Source organism: Syngnathoides biaculeatus, chromosome 10 (genome assembly GCF_019802595.1).
Source record: "Syngnathoides biaculeatus isolate LvHL_M chromosome 10, ASM1980259v1, whole genome shotgun sequence".
Taxonomy (NCBI): Eukaryota; Metazoa; Chordata; class Actinopteri; order Syngnathiformes; family Syngnathidae; genus Syngnathoides; species Syngnathoides biaculeatus.
This window is the reverse complement of record NC_084649.1, coordinates 7,798,076-7,824,044: the sequence shown is the minus strand read 5'-3', so window position 1 is coordinate 7,824,044 and position 25,969 is coordinate 7,798,076. Positions and strand designations below refer to the sequence as shown.

Here is a 25,969-nt window from a genome sequence, read left to right as displayed (position 1 = left end):
ATGTGAACGCAAGAGTACAGCTAATGTTTGGGGGGGTTGACCAACCTTCATGACAAAAAGCCTGTAGATTTTTTTTTTTTCTTTTGATGAACATCGAATCTTTTTCAGCTAGACCATGTATTGGCTGCTATGTAATTCATGAACAAAACATAGGTTAGAAGTAATATTTAAAGAAAAAGATTGTATATTTGTTTTGTAACACGTTCTGTAAATAAAATAATTTATACTATTTATACAAATTAATGTTTCTGCCTATTTCCTAAAACAAAATCACCAGTTCCAACAGTTAAACATTTTTATTATGTACACAAATGAATGTCAAACAAACAGGTGTAAGAAAAGCAAAACTGAAGGATCCACCTCGCTGACCTGACAAAAATGTGGCCACTATGTTTACATGTTGATAACTCTTGACAACTTCTGGACTCTGTTAAGCAGCAGGTCACCCTTCTTGATGGTCTCCTGGTACTGCCAGTTTTTGCTATCAGGTCTGTTTGGGAAATGAAAGCAACAGATTTGATTTTCTTGTGAGTTTGGGGCCAACAATATGGCCTTGTAATGAAAGGTGACCTTACCTGTTGGTTTCCACAATCTCGTTCACTTTATCAATTTTGCAATGGAGACGTCCAGCAGCGATAAACCGGGACAGCTCCCTGAGATAGACGAAAAGCTGTTAGTGGAGCTAGAGAAAAAGAAAATGTTGGCTTTGATATACAATCGTCACACTTCTTGCAGTGAGCTGTGTGTATCAGGAGTACAGGTCAATATGGTACACTTTTTTTTTTTCCCCTCACTGAGCTTCCATTATGAAATGCTGCAAAGGGAAAAAAAATAAGTTAAAGAATCCCTCTCTGTGTAAAGGTCATGGGAAAAAAAAAGAGCTTCCCTATTTGTCCTCCTGCCTCTACCGGGGTTCTCTATAACGCCTGATTCTTAAACTGGCCTTTCTCGATCTGCAAAACTATTTTAAAAAGCGCATTCCTACTACATGTGAGCACCCCAATAAAACCAATACGTCTGACATCTATGCATATGCACATTTCCAACTGAGCCTCCCATGTAGAGTTTTACGGGTGAGTGAAGGCAACCATGCCAAAATATTTGCAGCTTGGTAGCACATCAAGTCAAAAATGTTCCAATGTGGATAAAATCATAGCTTTTTCAACCAATAAATGGGCAACAGGCTTATAGTAATCAGAGCGACGGACTGACTGTCCCCATACTCCTTTCTTGGCATTTAACACTGAAATGATTCTGTTAGTCATCTGCTTCTTAGCAGGAATTGAAGTCGCTAATTGCTATATTGAAATACAGTGCCCTCCATAATTATTGGCACCCCCAGTTAAGATGCGTTAAAAGCCTTAAAATAAATTGTTTATTGCAGAAGAATACTGTCACACTGAAAATTTTAGGAATAGGAAAACATAACCTTCAACTCAAAAGAATTGTAAGAAAAGAAAATCCCTGACAAAAAAAAATAATTATTTTTCATTAAATCACCTGTTCCACAATTATTGGCACCCTTAACAATTCCCAGGAAATAAATGTAATTGAAGCATTTCTGTCATTTCTACAATAGTTTACAACGTTTACCAGAGTATGTAGGAACATTTAATTAGTAATTCATCACTTCCTGTTTCCCTGGGGTACAAATATGACGTGACACAGAGGCCATTTCTCTTATCCACTCTTAAACATGGGAAAGACAAAGGAACACAGCATACAAGTGAGGCAGATGTGCGTCGACCTTCACAGGTCAGGCAGAGGCTACAAGAAGATTGGCACTCAACTGCAGCTGCCCATATCCATATATATGGTAAGAGAAATCAAAAGATCTCCAAAGCTCACTGTTACAGAATTACAACAAATGGTAGCATCCTGGGGTCACAAAGTCTCCAAATCAACCATCAGGCGCTGTCAACACGCCAACAAGCTGTTTGGGAGGCATGCATGGAGAAAACCTTTCCTCACTCACAATCATAAACGCAAACGTCTGGAGTTCGCCAAGCGGTATTGGGGCTTCCACTGGGACCGTGTGCTGTGGTCAGATGAGACCAAGATTGAGCTTTTTGGCAACAAACACTCTAAGTGGGTCTGGCGTGCCACAAGAGATGCGCATGCTGAAAAGCACCTCATACCCACTGTGAATTACGGGGGTTGGTCAGTGATGCTATGGGGCTGTTTCGCTTCCAAAGGCCCTGGGAACCTTGTTAGGGTGCAAAGCATCATGAATGCTTTGAAAAACCAGGACATTTTAAGTCCAAATCTGTTGCCCTCTGCCCGAAAGCTGAAGACGGGTGGTCACTGGGTTTAAAAAAGATTTATTAGAAGCTAAAAAACACATTTTAACCAGCGGTGCCAATAATTACGGAGGTGACCAAATCACTAAGTCAGTTAACACAGACAATACTTTTGTAAACAAGCGCCATCATTCACAGCTCTGTTGTTATTGGAAAATACTCTACAGCAGCTAGCAAAAATGGACATTCAATGTGTGTGGGGTAATTTGAGATCCTGTAAATGTTTTTATTTTAGTGCCCCAAAGAAATATGAATATTCCCTTATTCCGATTTTTCTTGAGCTTTTACACTGTACTACAAAGAGTCTTCATGGATGTGCTTGAGGACAGTTTTGCTTTCAAATGTGAAAGCCAAACTTGACGTGCGCTGTCTCTTGAACTTTTTTTTCTGTAGAGTAGAGTAACTGTAGAGTTAGCAGGTAAACAATAGTGGTCCTCTTCTGGAAGAAACTGCTCACTACAACATTTTCCATCCTTTATACAAAGTCTACTGCCATCTAAGCCTTCAGGTTCCTTTTCTGGATGCCAAATTTACTTCATCACTCCTCTTTCCTTCACCAACATTTCAGTCTGTCTGTGATGCTCAGAACTTTGTCTAGCTCCTTGCATAACCACAGCCAATCTTCACAATATATCACATCACTTGATCTGATCCTTTTTTTTTTTTTTTTTTTACGTCCAAGATATTCTTAGCTAACGCTTACTTTAAAATAACCCATACTCCATTTACCATCTACACCGAGGTAAATAATTTAAATGCTGACCCTAAACTGGATATATACAGGGTTTACATCAAGTCAACCAACTGCTGATCTTTTCCTTTCAAAGTCCCCACAGATTCAGTCCTCGGCTCAGTGCTTTTGTCTTCTCGTTCAGCCCAAGAACTCATTTTCCACCCGTCTTTGACCCACAGAAGCTGAACAACGTCCGGCACAACAAAGCCACAGGGTGGACACTGTTAACTTGGGCCACAACCAATCCGGTATAGAATTCTGCAGATGACTGTTCATATTTGTTTGGCAAGGTTTTAAGGAGGAGGGCCTTCCTAACGCAAACCTCTGCATTTATCAGGGCTCGGGAGCGGCAAAACATTTGCACTGGAATGTGCCCCATTTTGGGTTGCCCATGATATTTGACTTTAGAATAACTAAAAGATCCTTGGAAAGATTTCTCTCGAATAAGGGCTCCCTGGACTAAAACATTTTGAGAACCCCTGCAACAGCATACGGTATACAGTCCAATATAGAAAGGAAAAACTCACTGGTCAATGAACTCTGTGCTGACGCCAAAGGCCTCAGCCATGTAGCCCAGTGTGAGCGAGCGGTAGGATTCCAGCAACTGGCTGTAGGCCTGGATCCTCATCTCCCTCACATAATAGCGGTAATGTGGGGCAAAGAGCCAGTCCTTCTTCATCTCCTGCTCCACTGTTGCTGTGGAACAGTCAAGAAAGACCAAGCAGGTGGGCTTAAGTGAATAATGCAGTAGGCAGAGGTAGGTAGAGCACTTGCACAAATACAGTAAAGTTCTGTTTATCATATGGGATACAGTCCTAACCCATCCGCAACAGGTGCAAATTTTTAAATATGATGACACCATTAAAAAATGTTAATCTACTAATATTGCTGTATTACAGCGGCCATGTACATTCATGTGCCTTTTGGGGGCTGGCAGGGTTCATACACTTCCAGAGAATCAAAATTCCATTTTCCATGACTTCCCAAGTATTAAATATAAAATTCCATGACTAATATTAGATTGACTGATTGTGGTAGACAGCAATATTTCAGCTATATGATCGTGTTTTCACTTAAATAAGTGCCAAAGCTTATCAATGTAGTAGGTGCATCATAATGACTGTGAAATTTATGGTTAGTAAAAATATAAACTACAATTACATGTTGAACATTTATTTTCATCTAAGGTTAATGTTATGTTGCCTATATTTAAAATACAGAATTAGCAATTTATGTACACTGTATTGTCTGTGCTTTCATCCTCAATCAGGCTGTACCAAGGTGGGATTTTAACATTAAACCCCATCTCATCCTGTACTTTCTACTTTGGCTTCGGACCAGACCTCTTTTACTTAAAAAGAGAGAAACTCTCATCCAGTTGCACCATTTTTTATTCTATTAATCACATAACATAATAATTAAAGCAACAGCACTTTTTTTTTTACTTTTACCATTATTATTGAGCGTAAACACAAGAAGCATGTCTAACTCTTTGCTCTACACTGCTCAGATTGTGTGGGTGGACTGTTTGTAATTATGAGTGTATCCCTTTAAGAGCTGAAGGTGGGCGGAGTCAGGTAAACTATCAGGAGACTGTGCTTCCGTGATGGGGGGAAAAAAAAAAGTGTAAAACTGTAACAAATTTTACACGTGTGATTTTTTTTGTGCTCGATTGTGCAGATTTGAGAGTGCAATCGCACAAGTCACAGAGACTGAAAATTCCATGATATTCCCTGACCCAAGCCAAATAATTTTTATTTACCGGACTTTCCAAGACCTGGAAAAGGCAACGTTTCTTTCCATAATATTCCAGAAATTCCCTGATCCGTACGAACCCTGGGCGTGTGACATCGTCAAGTGTACGTGTGAGGGTCTGGGCTTGAGCACAAGTCTTGTAATTTATGGCGTATAAGCCGCGACTTTTTTCACACGCTTTCAACCCTGCTGTTTACGCAGTGATGCGGCTAATTCGTGCATTTTTTCTAATGGCCCCAAGGGGGGGATTCGGGTGGAAAAGGTAAGAGTGACCCCAGTGGAATATATGTGCTAAGGAAGTAACTTTTAGTGGTATGCTTTTTTTTTTTTTTTTTTTTTTTTTTGTTACCGCTGCGCTAGCGTGTTGCTGCTGTGTTACTGCCGCTTCTCAGTGATTTAGGTATGTTTTTTTTTTTTAAACCGGCCCTGTTAGTGCTGTCCTACCGTGTTGCTACTGTGTAACTGCCACGGCTGTGTTTTTTTTTTTTTTTTAACTCTTTCTTTATACCAGCTTTCTTTGTAAATATCTTGTTTCTCAACGTGGGTTTCAATGTGGGACTTGTGGCTTTTACACAAGTGCGACTTGTGTATGTACCAAATGGTATTTCCTTTACAAATGTACTGGGTGAGGCTTATAATCGGGTGCGCTCTGTAGGCCGGATATTACAGTATGTGTGTGTTTAAGGGTTCTCCGGCAGTCAGTGTCTCCCCTTCCATGTTGGCTACTCAGATTCACCTATCCTCCACTAGTTCCTGCAAAACACTAATCAGGTGTGTAATAAAGCCTTGCTTTGGTAGGTCCCATCTTGGGGCCAAGTTACTATGACGAAGTGAGTTGAGGAGCACCTTTGTATTAAGCATAGATTTTTACTATATCCAGCAGTGCTCACTCCCTATCGCTCAGGATTGGTTAAAAAACCCGACAGTGGGAGTGTAAATGATGAACCACAATAAATAACTGTATTAAAACATTTACAGTAGCAAGCAAGATGAAATGTCCTCACCAAGAGACTGAAAGAAGACAGAGTAGCGGCACTCGTAGAGGGAAAACAGATACTGGCGAACAGCTGGCAGACTGTGGAGCACTTCTAGGATCTCGGCTCCTTTTATGACCTAAGAAAAACATTACTCTTAACAATAATGGACAGCACCGAGCCTTTGATGCCTCCAAATGTGCCATAGAAAACACTGCCATGAAATGACTTAAAATCTTGACCAGTAAAAAGCTCCCGTGACAATTTTTTTGCAAACGCATGTGATTTCACTGCACCTTTTCACGAAGGTCAGGGCGCTTGAGAGCAATCATGCACACGTAGACCGTGTAGGTGACAAACGTCTTGTAGTCCATGAGCTCGTACGACGTGAAGGTGGAGACTGTGTCGAGAAAGAGCTCGGCGGCTTGCTTGAAATCCCTGATGGCCACGCAGTACAGACCCTGGTAGACCTTCAGTCGATTCCTCCTATCCCAGTCTCCCCCCTCTTCAATTAGGCTGTAGAGGTCAAACGGTGGAGCAGGGCGGTCAGTGCCTCGTTTCCTACACTAAATAGGTAAAGATTGACCGGCATTACCTTTTGGCTTTCTCCGAGTTGCGCGTGATGAGGTCACTGTCCATGTAGAAGAGGCCGATCCTCAACAGGTAGAAAACTATGTCTAGTCTGTGGCCTAGAGCCACTGTCTTGTCGTAGGTTTTCCTGAATGCTGTCAGGGCCCCCTCCTATGGAAGTACATGAAACAAGCAGATTTTTACAACTGTGTGGCCACATCCAGTTTACTGAAACTAAAGCAACATTTGCAGAACATTCAGAGGTGAAGTTAAAATCTGTACAGAACCTGTCCCATTTGCTACAGGTTACTCTCTTCCACATAGAGTGTAGCAATGACTTCCCAATCCACACACACACACACACACACACACACACATACATACATATATATACACACACACACATATGCATATATACATTGACCAACGCGTATGTAACATTACTGTTGTCAAATACTGTTATTAGACAGTTTATGTCCTCAGTTGTTTTTTTTCCTCTGTTCTTTTTCTTCTCTGTCCATCTCCTATTTGAGCTCCATTTGCTGCCTCCATTTCCCCCAAAAAATCCATCACTGTACAGCCAATTAAATGTTAGCACTTCAAAATAATCATATTGGACTTAGTTTTGACGATTAAACACAATCTCTTACTTTCTCATTAAAGAATAAATGGTCCTCACCAGAGAGCCAGGTAATAAATTCCATGCATGGCTGATAGAACAGTTTTCTCTTTAAATTACAGTCTCCATCCTCCTATATCCCTATTAAAATTTCTACAAGTTTATGTTGATAAATTTTTACTTCAAATGGATTATTACTGTAAGAAATGGCTCCTATTTGAATGTAATGTTCTTTGTATATAATATAATTAAAATTTACCTCTGTCAAAGATGACATTTGAGAGGGGTGTCTCTGGTTTTTATTTTGAAATCATCACTTCATAATAAAGAAAACAATGCAACAGAAGAAATCTGATTTAACTAAGAGTATTATGCATAAATGTTTTGCCAGAAACTTCATTTATTGTGTTACTTGTATACAGCAAAAAAAAAAAAAAAGAAAATGTATTGTAAAACTTAAATGTTCTGAGTGTAATTCATATTTCTCTACACGTTTGGGACCCCCCCCCCAAAAAAAGTTACTTTATTCATTATATATTTTTAAAATAAATTATCCAATTAATTCATTACCTGCCAATGCCATCCAAAGACATAATTCAGAATCGAGCTACTCCCGACCAGTGCCGTCTGAAGAAGTCTAATTCAATTGGTCTGATGTGGCTCAAGTAATGGCTGGTGAACAGATGCTCTGAGGCTAATAGTTACCTTATCTCCGATCCTGATCAGATACTCGGCTTTGGCCATCATAGCATCCCTGATCTCACTCTCTCCGAGGTTTTTCTCTGCGTCCTCTAGCACGTCATCAAGCCGCTTCAGCTCCTCCTCGTTTGCCTTCTTCATCTTGCTCAGCAGGTCACTGTCAAGTTGCCACTTAAGCTCCTTGCACAAGCTTTCATAGTAGGGGGCCATGTCTACAGCATAGATATTTATTAGAATGTATTACTCACCTAAAGCTAGAGATATTGCATTATAAACCTTGCAGATGAACAGATGTACTGTTCATTGTTTCAGTACTTCTTGCACAACTTACTATTTTCTCACAAGCACGAGTTTTTGTGACAAGCGTGTGCCAGTGGATCGTCATAAGCAGCTATGAATTTGTTAGTTAACCACAAAAAGATGAATGACAATGAAGCATTTGATAGATTTATCACAACTCATGTTTAGCCTGATGGATGTGCGTTAGCGAATAGCTACTGTTAGCACGTTGGTTTTACCGATATTTTCAGTCATCTAAATCAGCATCGAACACACATTTTTCAGCGACTTCGTTTTTGCGTGGCGAAATTACACAAAACAACGAAATGCTAACTCACTGTTAGCTCTGATAGCGTCCATGAGCTCAGTCTTCACTTTAGCATCTTGTCGGTGACCGTCCATTGTGAGCAAAAACTTGAGCTGTGCTATCCTCAGATCGGGGTTCTTGGGCAGACCCTCTTCCTCGAGATTCTCCAGCGGCATGTTGTTTCCCAAGCGCGTACGGGAGGGGAGAGCAAGTAACGCTGTCTTTAGGAGGACAGAGCAGAATCGGTGATTCCGTGCTATTCAACGATGACTACGGCAACAGCGTAACGTTGTTTCCGCCGAAGCGTCACTGAACGAGGAGAGAAAAGAGGGGACGTCTTTGCCACAATAAGTAAGCTAGTTAGAGTTTACTGCCATCTGCCGAGCATAACTACGAACAAAAATTCTGTTTCGACGTTATTTCCTGGTTTCAATGAGTCGTTTTAATCAATTGTTGTTAATTGAATTCACTCATATACGCGCTTTATTTATTTGTGTATATATTTGTCGTAAAAAATAGCCATTGTCAACCCTTCAACCAATAATTGATTCTCCTCATTAGTGTGCTGGAGCCCATTCGAGCTGACTCGCAGGGAATATATAAACAACCATCCGCACTCAGATTCACACCTATGGCCAATTTTGAGTCTTCAGTCAACCTACCATTTTTTAATTTTTTTTTTCAAGATGTGGGGGTGAAGCAGATTACCCGGAGAGAACCCACACAGTCACGGTTAGAACAAGTGAGCTCCACACAGCCAAAGCGGGATTTGAACCCTTAACCTCAGAACTGCGATGCAGATGTGAAAACAAGTCATCCGCTGTCCCGGCACGCTAGATGCGAATAGAATTGTTTTGAACAGATCGTTCAATTCCATTAATCACTTTCCTACATTCCTATTTTTCATAAGATGAACTCAAAAACTTGAAGCCTTTTGTATTTACACAAAAAGCCAATTTTTGTGAAATATTGTTCACAAATCTGTATCCAGTAAGTAAGTGTGAGTGGGCACTTTTACTTTGCTAAAATAATCCATTGCAGGTGTGGCATATCTTCTTTATTCTTCTTCTTTTCCTTTCGGCTTGTCCCGTTAGGGGTTGTCTTTTTCCATCTAAGCCCATTTCGTGGATCTTCTTCTCTAACACTCACTGTTCTCATGTCCTCCCTCACAACGTCCATCAACCAAACATCATAGTCCAAAGGGATTCCAGTCCAACCTTATCTGTCAGCCTATCCATTACTACCGCAAACAGGAAGGGGCTCAGCACAGATCCCTGATGCAAACCCACCTCCACCTTAAATTCTTCTGACACACCAACGGCACAGCTCACCGCTGTTCTTCTGCTTTCATACATGTCCTGTACTATTCTAACATACTTCTCTGCCACTACAGACTTCCTCATGCAGTACCACAGTTCCTCTCTTGGTACTCTGTCAGACGCTTTCTCTAGGTCCACAAAGACACAATGTAGCTCCTTGTGACCTTTTCTATACTTTTCCATGAGCATCCTCAGGGCAAATAATGCATCTGTGGTACTCTTTCTAGCCATGAAACTATACTGTTGCTCGCAGATACTTATTTCTGTCCTGAGTTTGACTTTCACTATCAAAATGCTCATTAAATAGCATGATAATTGGACTAATGCTGGATGTGCAGGTTTGCCACAGTAAACGACCACTCTAAAATGTTCAGTTTTACTGTTTTGGAGGAAGTGGAGGGTGGGGCTGGGTCAGAACATCAGTCAGTATCTTGTTTAGCCACCATTTTTTCCGATGCAGTGAAACATGTTTTTTGGAAAGGTGTGGTTAAGGATGCCCTTAAAAAAGCCACTAGTGGTTGTAGCAGTAGTTTTAATGTATGGCCGGTTTGATAGCAGCCAAGTGAGGTTATACAGTGATGCCTTGAGATACGAGTGACTCGAGTTACGAGTTTTTTTTTGAGATGCGAGGTGTCATTCAATCAATTTTTTGCTTTGACTGTGAGCAAGAACCTGAAATTTGAGCGCTCTGTGGTGGCAGTGAAAAAGTTTAGAGAACAATTCTTCAAAAAATAGACATCAAGGTGTTTAACGTTAAAGCTAGTTGAAGTTTACTGTCAAACTAAACATAAAAGACACACATATTGAATTTTGTCAATGAAAACAAGTGCTGGCATTGTAGAAAAAGAGTTTTTTTTGTCAAGTACTGCGACTGAAAAGCAAGTTATTTAGTTTCCATAGAGAACAAATAAGTAATGATTTAAGATACCTAGAAACTCTTCAAGAAATTTGCGTCAAGGCACGTCTCAACCTGTAATTTGTGCTCCTTCCGGTTAAAAAGTGCAAGAAGTTAATGATAAGCAGCCTCAGGTATTTAACAGGATCCCTTCAGACTGCATGTATCTGCAAATGTGCATGCAACTGAGGACCCCATGGAAACCGTGCTGCAGCAGCTGGTAGGCTTTCGCAAAATTCACTTAATGGTCCAATTGTAAAGGATATAGATTAATTTTTTATTAGATAGAAATGTTGAAGTCCGAGACGTTCTAGCATGGTGCATGCTGTTTTTAGTGCTGCTGGTTCTGCTATGCAGCTACGACCTCAACGACAACATATAAACTAAATGCATAACTCAAAAACTGCAAGTCACAGCAGTGACTCATCACAATAGTTTTTGCTTTCTCATTCCAAATGTCGTTATCAGGGTTTTATTTCAGTCATTATTCCAACAAGAAAGCTGACTGTAAATTAAATGTGTTCATTTTGAATAAAAATTGGGTGTTTTGTGTAAAATGTGCAAGGCAGAACAATGTGGGAGTTAGCATTTTTAGTATGGTACATTAATAAATGCGACTATATCTCTTTCAAGTAAAGCTCATTGATCAAAAGGGGTGGCACAGGGATGGCTGGTTATATGTTTGCCTCACATTTCTGAGGACTGGGGTTCAAATATGGTGTTGCCTCTGTGGAGTTGTATTACCTGGCATTTGCACATGGGTGTGTGGACTTTTTATATACGCTGTATATAGACATCCCACCATTCACACTCACATTCATAACCATGGAAAATCCAGGGTCTTGAAATAAAGGAGAATACTGGTGAAAACTCACACAAACAAAGACAGAACATGAGAACATGCAAATGCCACACAGGAAAGCAGGAGCTGAGATTCAAACCTACAATCTCAGAAATGCAAGCCACACATCACTTTGTCATAAAGAACACAATACGTGATAAGTGGGGTTTTTTTTTAACTTGTGGGTGCGCTGAAGAAAACTAGTATCAAAGTGTCTTTAGGCTGAACTTAGTCTGTCCCCAAAACAGGTCTCAAGTTTGATGTTTTCTTGCGAGTCAGAGTCAAATGGTTTTAAATAATGCAATTGTGTTATCTTTCTATGCTCATATAGACACATGGAAACGCTCTTTTTCTCATCTTAATTTTGGGAATTGGAGGAAGCTTTCAGTCAGGCTACCACATCACCGGCCTGAGTTCTCCCTCCCCGGTGAGACACTCCATGCCTGCAAATGATTGTACAGAACACCTCGTGCTGCTTTCAGATGTCATCAAGTCAGAATCAGACACGTAACCGTGCGCTGTTTTAAATTTGACGAAATATGGCCATCTTGATTCATTCTGTATGCAGTACATTCAGCGGTTCATCAACGGCACCTGGTATGAGAGATACGCAGTGCCACCCCCCGGACACACTGTCACCATCATCTGGTCCCTCATCGTATCCATGTATGCTGTGGGGGGCGTATTTGGTGCTGTCAGTGTCAAGTGGTTCTCGGGCCTGCTGGGAAGGTGAGCGCTGTTAATGCACGGTCCAGAAGATCCTCTTCAATCCAAGACTTGAGGACACATGCGCTCTTTTGGCAGAAAAAAGGCGGTTATCTGCAACAGCTGTATTGCTATTGCTGCAGCTGGGATCATGCTGACAAGTAAATGGGCCAAGTCTTACGAAATGATCATTGTGGCGAGAATACTGTTTGGCTACTCATCAGGTAACACAAGCCGTCACCAGCTTGGCAGCGCTCTAAAAAAAAGGGTTACGATAGTGTTCTAAGATAACCACAACAGTCCAGTTGCAAATGACTCTATGCCGTGAGAAAGAAATTAAATGGATCAGGGGTGTCCAGACTTTTTGTACCCCAAGATCTACTTTTCAAGTTGCCAGCCTCTCGCAAGCTGTGGTGTGTATGTGTGTGGGTGTGTGTGCGCGCGTGTATGTGATGATCCTCCCAAATGTTGCCTCCTATATTTAAAATACAGAATTAGCTTTTTGCGCACTGGATTGTCTGTGCTTTCATCCTGGATCAGGCTGTGCCAAGGTGGAATTTTAAAATTACACACCATCTCATCCTGCACTTTCCCACTCTGAAAAGAGAAAATCTCGTCCAGTTTAACCACTTTTTCTTTAATTATTCACATACTCCAATAGTCATTGCATCTTAAAACAACAGCATTTCTTTTCTAACTTTCTCCATTAATATCGAAATTAAACATAAGCAGCATGTCTAGCTCGTCTTTGCTCTACGTTGCCCAGACTGTGTTGCTAACTAAAGCAGCGGTGGTGGAGCTGTCATTATAAAACACATTGATGGATTGCGTAAGTACTGTAACATTTGTAATTATGAGTGTACGTATTTAAGAGTGGGGATGGGGGGTGGGTGTAAGGTAAACAAGGAAAAAGAAAGTGTGGCGACTAGTGGTATTTGTTAGAGAAAGTTCCGTGTGGTGCCTAAAAGAAACCAGTGGCTTCTTCTTTTCATTTTTTTTTTACAGTACGTATATGAATTGTGCCATTGGATGTACTGTAACAACCAGTCATCCCTCACTCATTGAATCACATTGCAAAATGCCACAAACTGAATAGCTGTATCTTACTTTCAATTTGCATTGAATTTTTTTTTTTTTTTGACGCAAAGCAGAATATCTGCAAAGAGATTGCGTCAGCGGTGCACAATTAAGCACGCGCGCAGTCTGGAGGGAACATTGGCTGACGTCTTTTTTTTTTTTTTTGCCACGCCGTCCTGCGATCGACGCATTGAGCAACCCTGAATTGGATTGATGAGAGTATTGAGAGGCATCTTAATAATATTTTCTTTATCCATTTGCTGTATTTTATATATGGGTTATTCTCATTAAGTTAGCTGGAGTTCATATCACCACTGACTTTGAGCAAGAGGATGATAAAGTCTTGCCACTCAGTCGCAGGGCACGTAAAAATCACAAAAATAACACTAATGTGATATGTATGTTTTAGGAATAAGGGCCTACCCTTTTTGTCATTGGACACAAAACAAAACTACAACAATAAGCATCCCCCCCCACCAAACACACACACACACACTTCTATGAACATTTAAACAATGGTGGAGGGCTGTGCTCTACTCACTTCTATATCCATGCTTTTAAATCAACTACGCTTATAGAGGTAACCATCCCAAAACTACAAGACAATGAATTAGTTGCAAAATATGGTAGGCAGCACAGGGAAAGCTGCCGAACACTTTGGTGTCTTAGTCATTCCAACAGTTAGGCCTCTTGAATTTTATGGCCCCTGTTTGTGGAACAGCTGCCAGATGAACTCATTGGTGTAGTGAAAGTTCTTGTTTTTTTTTAAAACACAGCCTAAAGACCTACCATTTTTAATTTAGCTTTAATTTAATATTTATGTACAAGTCTTAGCTTTGAATTTATTTCCACTTTATTATCTTGTCATGTGGCTTTTACATTTTAGGTGTGCTATTTATGTTTTGAAATCATTTGATGTCTGTTGTGTTCACAACTTTTGGCTCGCTGACGGTGTGTTGTTACAGGCGCCTGACTTAGTGGGTTCAGTTCCCACTCAGTGACGATGTGAATGTGAGTGCGGATGGCTGTCTACATGTGCCCTGCAACTGTCTAGCGACCAGTTCAGGGTGTAGCCCCCCCCCCCTTTTTTTTTTTTTGCCAGAAGTCATTTAGGATAGACTCCACTGCCCCTTGACACTGAACAGGATAATTGGTGTTGAGAATGGATTGATCGAGAACCTTCTCGTGGTTTACAGCCCTTGGAATGAGCACCCATCTGATGTACCTTGGCGAGATATCACCCAGAAAAATAAGAGGCGTTGTCACCGCGTCCGCAGCGGCCTTTAGGTCCCTTGGAAAACTCTCTGCTCAATTTCTTGGTCTCAGGTATGAATGTGCTTTATTTGTGCAGCTCCTCTTTCATGTCATTTAGGCACCGTTTTAGTTGGTATTAGGTATAAATCATTATGCAACTTTTTCTTTTAGACTGTAAAACATTTACCTTGAGTTCCCTACTTTTTTTTAAACACTAATTCAGACAACTTAAATAGATGAATCATCATTACTTACTTTTACTTTCTACTTTCGTTTTAAATGTTTTATCTCTTTGTTTTCAAATGCCTTTAATCATGTAAAGCACATTGAGTTACCTCGTGTATGAAATGCGCGATACAAATTAATTTTCTCTGCTGTGCTTTGGTAAAGATAAGTTATGTATAATATAGAATATAGGGGATGCTAGTGCAGTATGTAGCAGCAGAAAAATCTTGCTTTCATCAGTTCATAAAATGTCATTGAACCATTGATCTTTAGACCAGTCACTTCGGCCACTCAAAACCACTTTTTATCATACTGTCTCTTGAGTTGCAGGGAATTCTTGCTGATAGCTTCACCTCACAGTGGTGTCTTAAAGTAAGATTCTTTCGGCTTGTCCCGTGAGGAGTCATCACAGCATGACATCTCAGATGAACGTTCATATTTGTTTGGCACAGTTTTTACACCAGACGCCCTTCCTCAGACAACCCCTCTTTAGGGAGTTGAGGCCCCAGTGAGATACAAACTCACAACCCCTGGTTTACCAAACCAATGCTCTAACCACTGAGCTATGGGGCTTCACATTGGCGTTTTAAAGAAACAGAGCAATTGCGGAATGGAGCCGGGGTGTAAATTAGCATTTGGTTGACGGTATGCAAAATAGATGGGAAGCAGTGTTCTGAAATAGTGATTTTGTTAAATATTATTAGCTGCATATGTAATTTAATATTCAGGCATTTTCAGTTTCTACAGCAGAGGTTTGACCTACAAAAGAAAAAATGCAACAATGCACAACATTCATTTTTTCCTTTTCCCTAAACAATAATAAATTTGATACACTTGTCTCAGAAGACAATGAGCTGTATCCTCAATGGATTTGTGATGTTTTAAAGATTTCGAGCCTGAAACTGAGACTTTATCTTCAAACTCATTATTTTTATAACACAGCTATCACACAGTTTCTGAAGAAATTAGTATACTTGGCTTGCACCATAGCACTCGCTTCCCTCTCCTGTAGTGAGATCCTTGGGTGCGAAGACCTGTGGAACGTGGTTCTTTGTGTGCCTGCGTGTCTATCGGTGGTCCAGGTTTTGGTGATGCCATATCTTCCCGAAGCGCCCAGGTATCTGTTTATCGAGAAACGAGATGATAAAGCATGCCAAAAGGGTGAGTGTTCATTACACATTACATTACATTCAGTCTTGAGAATTACTCTTTAATTGAGAAAATACACATCCTTGTCTGCAATGTCATCTAGCAATTGATCCGACATTATAATCTCAGATTTTTATATAGCTCAGCTGTTTTAGGTTTTACCTCTAGTTCAATAGGTTAAAAACAATTATACGATATCAATACTGCACATTGTTGTCCAATACTGACTCCGTACGTATAAAACAATCACTCCAGATACTATTACTCTATCACTCTTAGTTCACAACACATGTAGTTTAACAATGGAAACGACTGCCAAAAGCCTTTCGCCGTTTAAAGGCCACCGTACTTTCTGATATGTGGCGCTTGCAAATATGCCTGCTTTGAGACATACAGTATAATGCCATTTGTTTTCTTTCAACATTAAAACAGTCAGAGATGTCATATTAAAAGGTCTCTGACTTCCTACCATCGAAATACACAAAGCATAATGAATTACAGGTCATTTAATATCCGTCACATTGCATTTCAAATCACTCGGTTTTGGGGAGTGGTTCTGTCTTATACGAATGGCGGCTATGAAGAACAGGGGTGGCGATAAGGCGTGTAGTTTAAGTTAGTAGTAGGCTGGAGTTAGTAGCCTTGTTGCTATATTTAGTGAATTTTCCAACCCCTGCAGTGACTACCTGAAAAAAAAGCAATGAGTAACAAATCTAGTGACTTTTTGTGGTGCTTTTTGAGGTCTTCTCTTCAGAGCTGTCCACATCCAGACTGCAAAGAATTGGCACTTGTGCATGGTTACCACTGTCCCCAACAAATGAAGCGACTAAGCATAAAGATTCCATTGCATTTTCACTCATGAAGGTCGCATTTCATCCCTGAGCCACCAAGATACAGCCTTCTCTTACTTAATCAATCTGTAACGGAAGCACAAATTCATAACCGCGGCATTCCAGCTCTGCAGAGTCTATGGGGCCAAGGTGGCTTCAAGCAAGAGATGGAGGAAATGGTGAGTGAACAGGCAACAATGGAAGCGGCCCCCGCAAAAAGCCCTCTGCTGCTTCTTCGGGACCGGAGAGTCCGATGGCAGCTCATCACCTTGTCCACCATCTACTTCTGTAACCAGTTGTCAGGCATGGCCATGGTGAGGAATCATTTCCCCCAAAGACCTCATTTCATCCTAATCCTGCCATAACAATATAAAAGGCTGTTCCCTTCATTCCTAGATCAACACTTTTGCTTTTGACATCTTTCGGAGTATGGGGATCCCGACAGAACAAATCCGTTACATGACGATCGGGCTTGGAATCACTGAAAGTATCACCTCCATCTCTTGTGTGAGTATTTTCAGCTCCTCTCATGGTGCAGTCTTTCTTTTGCTTCCCTGTTTCCAGATGTTGTCAGTCTATTGATTTTTTTTCCACACTACAATAAATATACAGTATAGTGCTTCTGATGGAAAAGAATATTACCCATCCATTATCTGAACTGGTTATCCTCACTAGGGTCATGTAAACACTGGAGCCTATCCCAGCTAACTTTGGGCAGGTGGTGGGTTACACCCTGATCAGGTTTCCAGCCAGTTGCAGGGAAAACAATAGTGTATATAATATTATTTTACTGGAAATACAGTGATGGTTTTCAGTTTTTGATCAGTCGCATCAATCCTTAAATGTATTCACAGAGTGTTATAGGGTGTACTCTAATAATAAGATTTTAGGTGCATTGCAGCATAGTATTCTTTTGCAGTATACAAATGGCTATTGTTTAAGGAACATTAATGTTGTTAACATTATTTCCACACATTCGTGGCGGCAGTAGCTTGAGCAGATTCTCTCGAATCTTGTCTCCAAAACATCCAACTTTGGCTGTCCCTCGAATGAGCTCATTTCTAATCCTATCCAAGCTGCTCACTCCGAGCGAGAACCTCTCTTACTCTCTTACTGAACAAGTTCATCAAAATATCAGCAACAGGTCTCAGTACAAGAGAGCATTTTACACCACTGCAAACGACAACTGCAACATAATGACCTGTATGAAAAGCCCCACAATTTGAGCATGGGGTACACTGATTTGTACCTTTCTTTCCCTCAGGGTTTGTTGATTGAGCATGCAGGAAGGAGGCGGCTGTTCTGGGGAGGTTATGCCATCATGTCTGCATGCTGGCTGTTAGTTACCATCGTGCTCAACTTGAAGGTAAAAGTACTGCTGTGGTTGCAGTCATGTGACATCTGAGTATAATCAAGGTGAATCGAATTTCAAAACAGACATAATAAGAATGTTAAATCCAAACAAACAAAGCACATAATCATATTCACATTTCTGATTTTGCCTTGAAGGGTTCTAGTTCTTGGGCTCCATATGTTACTGCTGTTTTGATCATCCTCTTCATCATCTTCTACTGTGGAGGGCCTGGTATCAACATGCCTTACATTATATATGATAATCAAGCATTTCATTTATCTATGATTGGTATATGCATTTTTTTGTACTTCTTGTAAGGGGGAGCATTAGGTACTCTCAACGGTGAGATCTTCATTCAATCCAATCGTGTCGCTGCCTTTGTCCTCTTCGGGGTTCAGAGCTGGTTCGTTTTAGCCGTGCTGGGCCTGGTCTTTCCCCTTCTTATTGTAAGTGCACCGGAGAGAATTGATTGGATGAATTGCGATGACAGTACAATCAACACGACACTGTTATTTTTCTTCCAGGGTGCGCTCGACTCGTACTGCTTTGTGATTTTCGCTTGCATGTGCCTGCTGGGTTGTCTTTTCGTCTTCTTCTTCCTACCTGAAACCAAAGGGAAGACACTGCTGGAGATCTCAGACGAGTTTGAATCCATCACCATCTGTGGGAACTCTTTTGTAGAAGAAAACCAATTGGAGACCAAATTATAGGATGCACTCATGGGGGAAGTGTTAATGCATATGAACGTGGGACCAATGAGCACTGTGTAATGTAATATAAAAGCATTAACCAATACTAACAATTAAAAAAAAAAACCCACGCACACAAAAGTGAAATACATTGACTGAATGTCTCGAATGAAATATCTGAAAGCTATAGTAGAGTAAAAGTACAGGTATCTGAACAGAAAATAGATTCTGTGAGTTAAAATCCCTTTCCAGAATTTTACTTGAATAATGCAGGTTTTTAAAGTAAGTGTATGCAATGTTTTATTTTCCTCTTCATCACAAATAGCAAATTACCCAATAATTTCTCCCGCACCGGCAAAATGTGTACCGTAATGATAATAAACCATGTCCATACTAAATAAATCTTCGTGGATTGTGCCATGAAAAAAAATAACGCTACACATAATACAGCCAACATTAACAAATTAGTAAATCTCTGATAATCTGAAATTATGAAAAGTTATCACACAGAGATATCAAATGTGATGACACAGTACAACAAATGTCCACAAGAGATCTTTGGCGAAGAAGCATTTAACCAAGTCCGACTCAAACTAGCAACAGTCTGCGCACAAATACATCACATAATATTAGCAACAACAACAACAAAAATGCATAAACTGAACAGTACATCGCTAATATCTCCAATGATAAATATGTACTGACTTTAATGCATGTTTTATGCATGCATGACACTTGCAAATCCTTTACTTAACTTCTGTCTCAATTTGACTCACAGCAGAAAACGAAGAGCAGCCAGGCCAGGGAGGGGGAGGGGGAGGGTCACATGCACCCGATGACCTCAGTATTTGTGAGCAAATAAAGAAATAGGGTGGTGTTGATTTGAACCTGAACCAATGGTTGCCATGCAAGACATACATGGAATGTTAATTGAAGACTCAAAATTCCACGTAGGTGTGATTCTGAGTGCGAATGGCTGTTTGTCTACATGTGCCCTGCGATTGACTGGCGACCAGTTCAGGGCGTGTTTCGGCTTTCGGCCAGAGTCAGCTGCGATAGGCGCCATGATGGCTGCGATCTGTGATCTGGATAAGAGGTACAGAAAATAGATTGATGGGACAAACGAAGGTGGCAGATGGAAAGCATTGGCCTCACAGTTCTGAGGTCCCGGGTTCGATCCCGGACCCGCCTGTCTGGAGGTGCATGTTCCCCCCGTGCCTGCGTGGGTTTCCTCCAGGCACTCCGGTTTACTCCCACATCCCCAAAACAGGCAACATTGATTGGACACTCTAAATTGCCCGTAGGTGTGATTGTGAGTGCGACTGTTTGTCTCGATGTGCCCTGCGATTGGCTGGCAACCAGTTCAGGGCCTCCTGCCCGTTGACAGCTGGGATGGGCTCCAGCAGTCCCCGCAACCCTTGTGAGGATAAGCGGCTAGGAAAATGGATGGATGGTTGGAGGGACAAACAAACAAAACCAAAAATATTTGAAGAAAAAGAAAATCTACATCATGCTGCGCAGTAAGGCAGTATCCCAACAGAGGGTGCTGTTTGTTCATCTTTTCTTCTAAAACGTACTGTGGAATACTGACGTTGAAATTGGACAGTTAAACGTTTTAATTGCAAAATAAATGTGTATTAATAATGGTGTGCGTCTCACAGTCCTCAGTTTAAGACTTTGATTTGTTTTTGTTTAATGTATAATGTACGTAGGCAGTAAAGATATGTGGAGTGGGGTTCAAATCCCGCCCCGCCTGTGTGGCGTTTGCATGTTCTCCTTGTGTCTCCATGGGGGTTTCCCGGCACTCCGGTTTCCTTCCCCCCCACACACACAAAAAAAAAAACATGCATTGTATGTTAATCAAAGACTCTAAATTTTCTGTAAGTGTGACTGTGTGTGCAAATGTTTTTTTTTTTTTTGGTGTACCCTACGATTGGCTGGCGACCAGTTCAGGGTGTACTCCTTCTCCCAGGGTGTGCCTTGCCTCTGGCCCAAAGTCAGCTGGAATAACCACCAGCCACTCGCACAGGCTTAGAAAATGAATGGATAGATGCAGTTTCCGAAGTTGCCACTACATTTCCCAAATTGAAAATCTTCCAACTGATGGTCTTTCGTTTGACATTCTCACATAGCAGAAGTTGGTGTTCCAAAGATCTTACTTACATTATTAGCAGAAGATCTATTATGAGGCACTCATGTAATCATATTCCCTGGCAACAGTTCAGCACTCTGGAAATGCACAGTTTGACCGACAGCATCATGGGCGGGTCGTTAAGCACCAAAATCCTGCTGGAGGAGGATTAATTGAGGGATTAAGTGAAAATGGTCACAGTTACACTCCAGGCTTCCCCTCTTTGCAGTCTGTTGTTGTATTCTTGCCAATTTTTCACGCACCGGTTCTTTAAAACACACACGTATACACACAAACATTGCACATGAACGACCAATAATAATGTTACGAATATTCAAGTTTGCACTTACAGCTGTAAGGCCATGCTGATGTTTATTTTCTTTTCTTATATTGGATATGATAAAGGGATGACTTTTTCCACCTCATAATGAACTGGGGCAACACGTCTCTCTAAAGGCAACATTCCCTTGTCTCATATGGATGAACACACACTGGATGACCTCCATTGTGTTTTGTGAACATCTCAATCGGGTGAGGAAGCAAGGAGGAAGAAATGGAAAGTAGCAGGTCTTGCCTGAAATGAAGCCGAAATGTCGGCATCGAATACAGGTGGTAGACAGATGGGACACCTCCCGGCCTGGTGCCGAGCTTGTGAATGGTTCACAGTGTGTGAGAAGGGCCATCCGTGTCATGAACCAGATGGAGCCCTCCAGCCAAGCAACTTCGCAGTACCCATCATTCAATTCTCCATCAGGCAAGATGCCCTTTGGGCTGTTGGCTGGGTTAACGGAAAAACACCTGGTAACGTTTACCTCTGCCACTGATCACAAAGAATAAAAGCTGGAAAAATATTGTTCGTACATTTTCTCAAGACAACAATTGAGATTCCCCACTGAGGTTTCACATGCAGATGCAGCGTGTGTAGCCTAATTTAATTAATAGAGAGCAAACCTTTCAATGAGATGAAATGGAGGACTAAAGTGAATTGAGGTGTGGGGTCGCATGGAGGGCAAAGGTCTACCCTTTGAGGTTACAGGGTTAAGTCAAGGTCCAAATGTCAAAAATGTACCATGGCTACTTCACTAAACAGGAGAAACGCTCTTGAAGACTTTTTGTCCAATAAGAAACATTTTGAACGTGAAGGAAAGTCCAAACCCGAATGGACATAATGTTCAGGTGAAAAAAAAAAAAGATACATTAGTGGGATACAGGCGGCACAGTGGATCAGTTGGAAAGCGTTGGCCTCACAATTCTGAGGTCCAGGGTTCAATCCCAGACCTACCTGTGTGGAGTTTGCATGCGTGGGTTTTCTCCAGGAACTCCGGTTTCCTCCTACATCCCCAAAACATGCAACATTACTTGGACAATCTAAATAACCCTTAGGTGTGATTGTGAGTGCTACTTTTGTCTGCCTCCGTGTGTCCTGCAATTGTCTGGCAACCCTCCCTCCTGCCCGATGCCAGCTGGGATAGGCTCCAGCACTCCAGCGACCCTTGTGAGGATAAGCGGCAAAGGAAATCGATGGATGTATGGATAGTGGGATACACACATATTTGAGCTGTTTTTCTTTACGTAATTTGGGCTACCAGCAAATAAAGCCCAGGAAATCAGTAATTAAAAAAAAATTGAATACGATAAAGAAATCAGACCAACTTTTGCAGGCCATGTATGTTTAACTGTGATTTGACAAGCGCGTATGTACCATCGCACTCGCAAATCTGTACAGCCGAGCACGAAAAATCATGCGCGTAAAATTTGTTACGAGTAGAAATACATAAATATTGAAAGACGTCGCTTATTTTGGGTAGTCCAATGTTCCCTCTAAGATACGCAACTGTGCAATTGCACACTTGTCGCACACTCTCAGCACATATGAAAACCAATCCAACGCGGGGAACCACAGCCTGACGTCTTTTTTTTTTTTTTAACACGAATCAACAACAAGCTGCTGCTCAGCCTACTTCTACTTCCTATTTTACTGCCCCTTCCACTCTTAAAGGGGTAAACTCATAATTACAAACAGAACACACCCGCAACTTTATATCTGCGGGTGTGACCAGTGGACCACACCTGTAACTTTATATCTGCGGGCATGACTGACCACACCCGTACATTTTTCAAATGCGAATGACTGATGTTTTAAACTGAGTGTCACACACTAACCATTTACTAAAGTCAAAGCACATGCACAGGTATTACCATCTGTCATTAAATTCCTTCAATTGGGTTCAATATGGGGAAGACTGCAGACTTGACAATTGGCCAGAAGGCCATTGTTGAAACCTTCCTTAGGATAAAGCACAAAAGTTCACAGGTAAGGAGGCTGACTGTTCACAGAGTGCTGTGTCCAAGCATATCAATAGAAAGTCTAGTGGAAGGACAAACTGTGGCAAAGATGAACGTGGCCTTCAGTGGATTATCAGAAAGAGGCGGGAGTCACAGCTTCCAAAACCACCATATTCAGGTGCATCCGGGAGATGGGCTATAACTGTTGGTTTCCTCGGGTCTGACCCTGAACCAACGTAGGAAGTGCCTCAAATGAGCTAAGTAGAACAAGGATTGGACTGTTGGCCAATGGACCAAGGTCTTGTTTTCTGATAAAAGTTAAGTGTTTAGGTTAAGGTCCAAGGGTTTAGAGCATTGGTTTTCAAACTGGGGGGTGTGCCTGTGTCATGACAGGGGACGGAGGTGCAGATTGTTTCATCCCCCCGCTTAACAATTTTTCCTGATTTGGTGAGTTTTATGAATTAGAAACCCAAATTATGTAAAAATAGAGTAAATAATTTAAACTGATTCAGTTGTGGTCTCTGAATCTATAATTGAAAGTATATCTTTTCGAATGGAAACATAAATCTTTACATGATATTCAAATATTTTATATTTGTTAAAGGGTCTGTATTTCCTTAAAAAATAAATTGTTCTCTACCACTGTTTCTTACAATGTATATTTTTTTAATCTAGTATCTGTAATGTAATGTTTAAGAATTTAAATCTCACACACAATTAAAATATCTTCGACAAACTTGAGAACACAATAAGAGCAGAATAATCCTTCATTATTCAATCATGTTGAAATTTTGATTTTTTTTAAAGGTTTTTAGAATATACAATTGTGTGTAATTAAATTCAATTGTTCAATTATTTTGTGCTTCTTTGAGAAATTGACCAAGGATTCCTTTAAAGCTGTCATACAAAGTATGTAATCCAAAGCAATAACAATTTAAAGTTGTAGTCTAAAAAGTGTGAACATTTAATTCTTTTTTTTTTTTTTTTTTTAATCTACCCCAGTGCATTCTGAACATTGCTTTTCATGCCTACTTTGTAGAAGCTCTGAGAGTTGAAGAAATTCCAGCAAATGCCGTTACCTGGGTGATTACTGTGGGAGAAAAATATAGACATGAACGAAATTTGACATGAATTTGCCACCTTTGTGATATAACAAGGTACAATGGGCCATAAGGATTAAACACAGTGACAGTAAATGGAGACTCTAAATTGCCCCTATGTGTGATTGTGAGGGCGGCTGTTGTCTGTCTCCATGTGCCCTGCGATTGGTTGGCAAGGAAATGGATGGATGGATGGATGGATATGCCCCAACATTATGACCATTTGCACAATCACAGCAAAATATGGAGTGTTTCAATCTTGGCATTACGTTTGTAGGAGGTGATTTTAACTCCCAAAATGTAATTTTAACATTTGCACATTTTTTTTCATATTCAAATAGAGTCCAGAAGAGGGGTTATTTCAAAGAGTTAATCACATTAGATTAACTCTTCAGAGATGCAACGTAATTATTTAAACTCTATCTTTGCACCTCCACTTTTTCAGTTTGGGATATATGAGTCAACACCATTTTCCTATTCCTGTGGATTTCGCATGGTAGATTAAGTTCAAAATTTTTAAACATAATTATAAACAGATACTGTGAACCGCAATAGTGTGAAAAGTGAAAGCCTTGCTATTCCCAGCACGCTTTGTAGAGCGCATTTGTAAAAATCTATACAAATGAAAAAGAAAAAGAAAACATTGGGCTACAACTATTGTTCCAGCTAAATGTCAGGTTTTTGCGCCTCTTCGTTTCTGCCCACAGTATATAAGTTTGTGTTTAGTGGGTGTTTTTCTTTCGCGAAACAATAACTGTGTTGTATGATGAATACAGTACTGTAATGACCTACAGGCCACGTTCGCCATGTCATCAATATTCCCTGGTGACTTCCTAGCTATATAAGTATTCCTTGTTTCAGTCATTTTTGAAATCAACATTATTCCTACTGTAACATACATATTGTATATACATGAATATGTATACAGTACATATCAATATTTTTGTTCTACCAATGATTAGCAACACTTGAATAACACTGAGTTGTCAAATAACACTTTCACATCTTTAACAATGTTAAAGGTCTAATCCAGAGGAAATGTATTTTATTTGTCTATCATACAAATGTAGCTAAAATTTCATTATATACAAAAAAAAAAATATTCTCAACACAACAGAAATGAAATAAATTAGTGTCAAAGTCAGTCTCAAGAGTTTGTTCGAAATGTCACTTAGATTCGGCAAGTTCCGTAACTCCCTGAAATGTGACATCATGTCATGACAACATTTAACCAGAGTGAAAAAACTAGCAACGATAATGAGGAAGTGTTTCGAATACAGCTGTTCTGCGTCAAACGCTGATGGAGATGGCCTATAAACATGTGATCTTTCAACACAGAACGATACCGAAGGTTTTGATTTTTGTTTTAAGCCTCGCCTATTCAGTCTCTAGTACAACTACAAACGACTCACTGTTGTGTGCAAGCTGCATCAGACGTTGAAACGTGTTTGAATTAGATTATTTCGTCAACAAGGTGTAGGTAGATTTCTTGAGGCACCTACCAGTCTGTGTTTTGGATGCGAAGTTCCACAACTTCCTCAGGTCTCGACGAATCCTGTCCGTCTGTTGCAATCGTCAACTTCGAATATATATGGTTGAATTACATCTGCATGGGGTGTTTTTCGAATGCAGGGAAGAACAAGAAAATGCCTCCTCCTAAGTTCTTATCTTTTCCACAGAGCATTCCACAAAAACTTCTTCATCACCGCTGTCTATCTCCTCTAGATCCCACTCGCATTGTGTATGATTGTTGGTGTAGGAAGCCATTGTGTTTACTTGGGTTGTCTTGGTGTGACGTCACACGGAAGCAGCTTCAACAGAGCCTTGGTTTGAAACAGACATCGGAGGCATTCGGATTACAAAGAAAATGTGCACTTT

General features: G+C 40.6%; 2 protein-coding genes across 4 annotated transcripts; one reads left to right on the top strand and one right to left on the bottom strand.

Annotated features, from left to right (window-relative positions):
- Window positions 1-281: 281 nt before the first annotated feature.
- On the bottom strand, window positions 282-8,546 carry psmd6 (proteasome 26S subunit, non-ATPase 6). The gene is made up of 8 exons (XM_061831344.1): window positions 8,268-8,546; window positions 7,657-7,862; window positions 6,358-6,503; window positions 6,059-6,278; window positions 5,793-5,901; window positions 3,561-3,729; window positions 576-653; window positions 282-490 (listed from the first exon to the last, which is right to left on the bottom strand). The coding sequence occupies exons 1-8, from the start codon at window positions 8,410-8,412 to the stop codon at window positions 394-396; spliced, it is 1,170 nt and encodes a 389-aa protein (XP_061687328.1). The 5' UTR covers window positions 8,413-8,546; the 3' UTR covers window positions 282-393.
- Window positions 679-18,698, top strand: slc2a9l1 (solute carrier family 2 member 9, like 1). Of its 3 annotated transcripts, none has more exons than XM_061831342.1 (12): window positions 679-1,816; window positions 11,623-11,718; window positions 11,860-12,020; window positions 12,096-12,220; window positions 14,270-14,399; window positions 15,565-15,713; window positions 16,658-16,845; window positions 16,928-17,038; window positions 17,796-17,897; window positions 18,041-18,116; window positions 18,204-18,331; window positions 18,501-18,698. In XM_061831342.1, the coding sequence occupies exons 1-12, from the start codon at window positions 1,697-1,699 to the stop codon at window positions 18,564-18,566; spliced, it is 1,452 nt and encodes a 483-aa protein (XP_061687326.1). In that variant the 5' UTR covers window positions 679-1,696; the 3' UTR covers window positions 18,567-18,698. The 3 variants fall into 3 exon arrangements, with proteins under 3 accessions (XP_061687326.1, XP_061687325.1, XP_061687327.1); XM_061831341.1 differs by having other exon boundaries at window positions 18,410-18,698; XM_061831343.1 differs by lacking the exon at window positions 679-1,816 and adding an exon at window positions 8,450-8,587 and having other exon boundaries at window positions 18,410-18,698.
- The last annotated feature ends 7,271 nt before the right edge of the window (window positions 18,699-25,969 follow it).

Coding starts and splice junctions, on each gene's coding strand:
- slc2a9l1 (XM_061831341.1), top strand. CDS start 1,697: ATGGGAAAGACAAAGGAACACAGCATACAAGTGAGGCAGATGTGCGTC. Junction 14,400..15,564: donor GCTCAATTTCTTGGTCTCAG/GTATGAATGTGC, acceptor CCTCTCCTGTAG/TGAGATCCTTGGGTGCGAAG. Junction 18,117..18,203: donor CTTCTACTGTGGAGGGCCTG/GTATCAACATGC, acceptor ACTTCTTGTAAG/GGGGAGCATTAGGTACTCTC.
- psmd6 (XM_061831344.1), bottom strand. CDS start 8,412: ATGCCGCTGGAGAATCTCGAGGAAGAGGGTCTGCCCAAGAACCCCGAT. Junction 6,504..7,656: donor TGATCAGGATCGGAGATAAG/GTAACTATTAGC, acceptor GTACTTCCATAG/GAGGGGGCCCTGACAGCATT. Junction 5,902..6,058: donor GCCCTGACCTTCGTGAAAAG/GTGCAGTGAAAT, acceptor TGTTTTTCTTAG/GTCATAAAAGGAGCCGAGAT.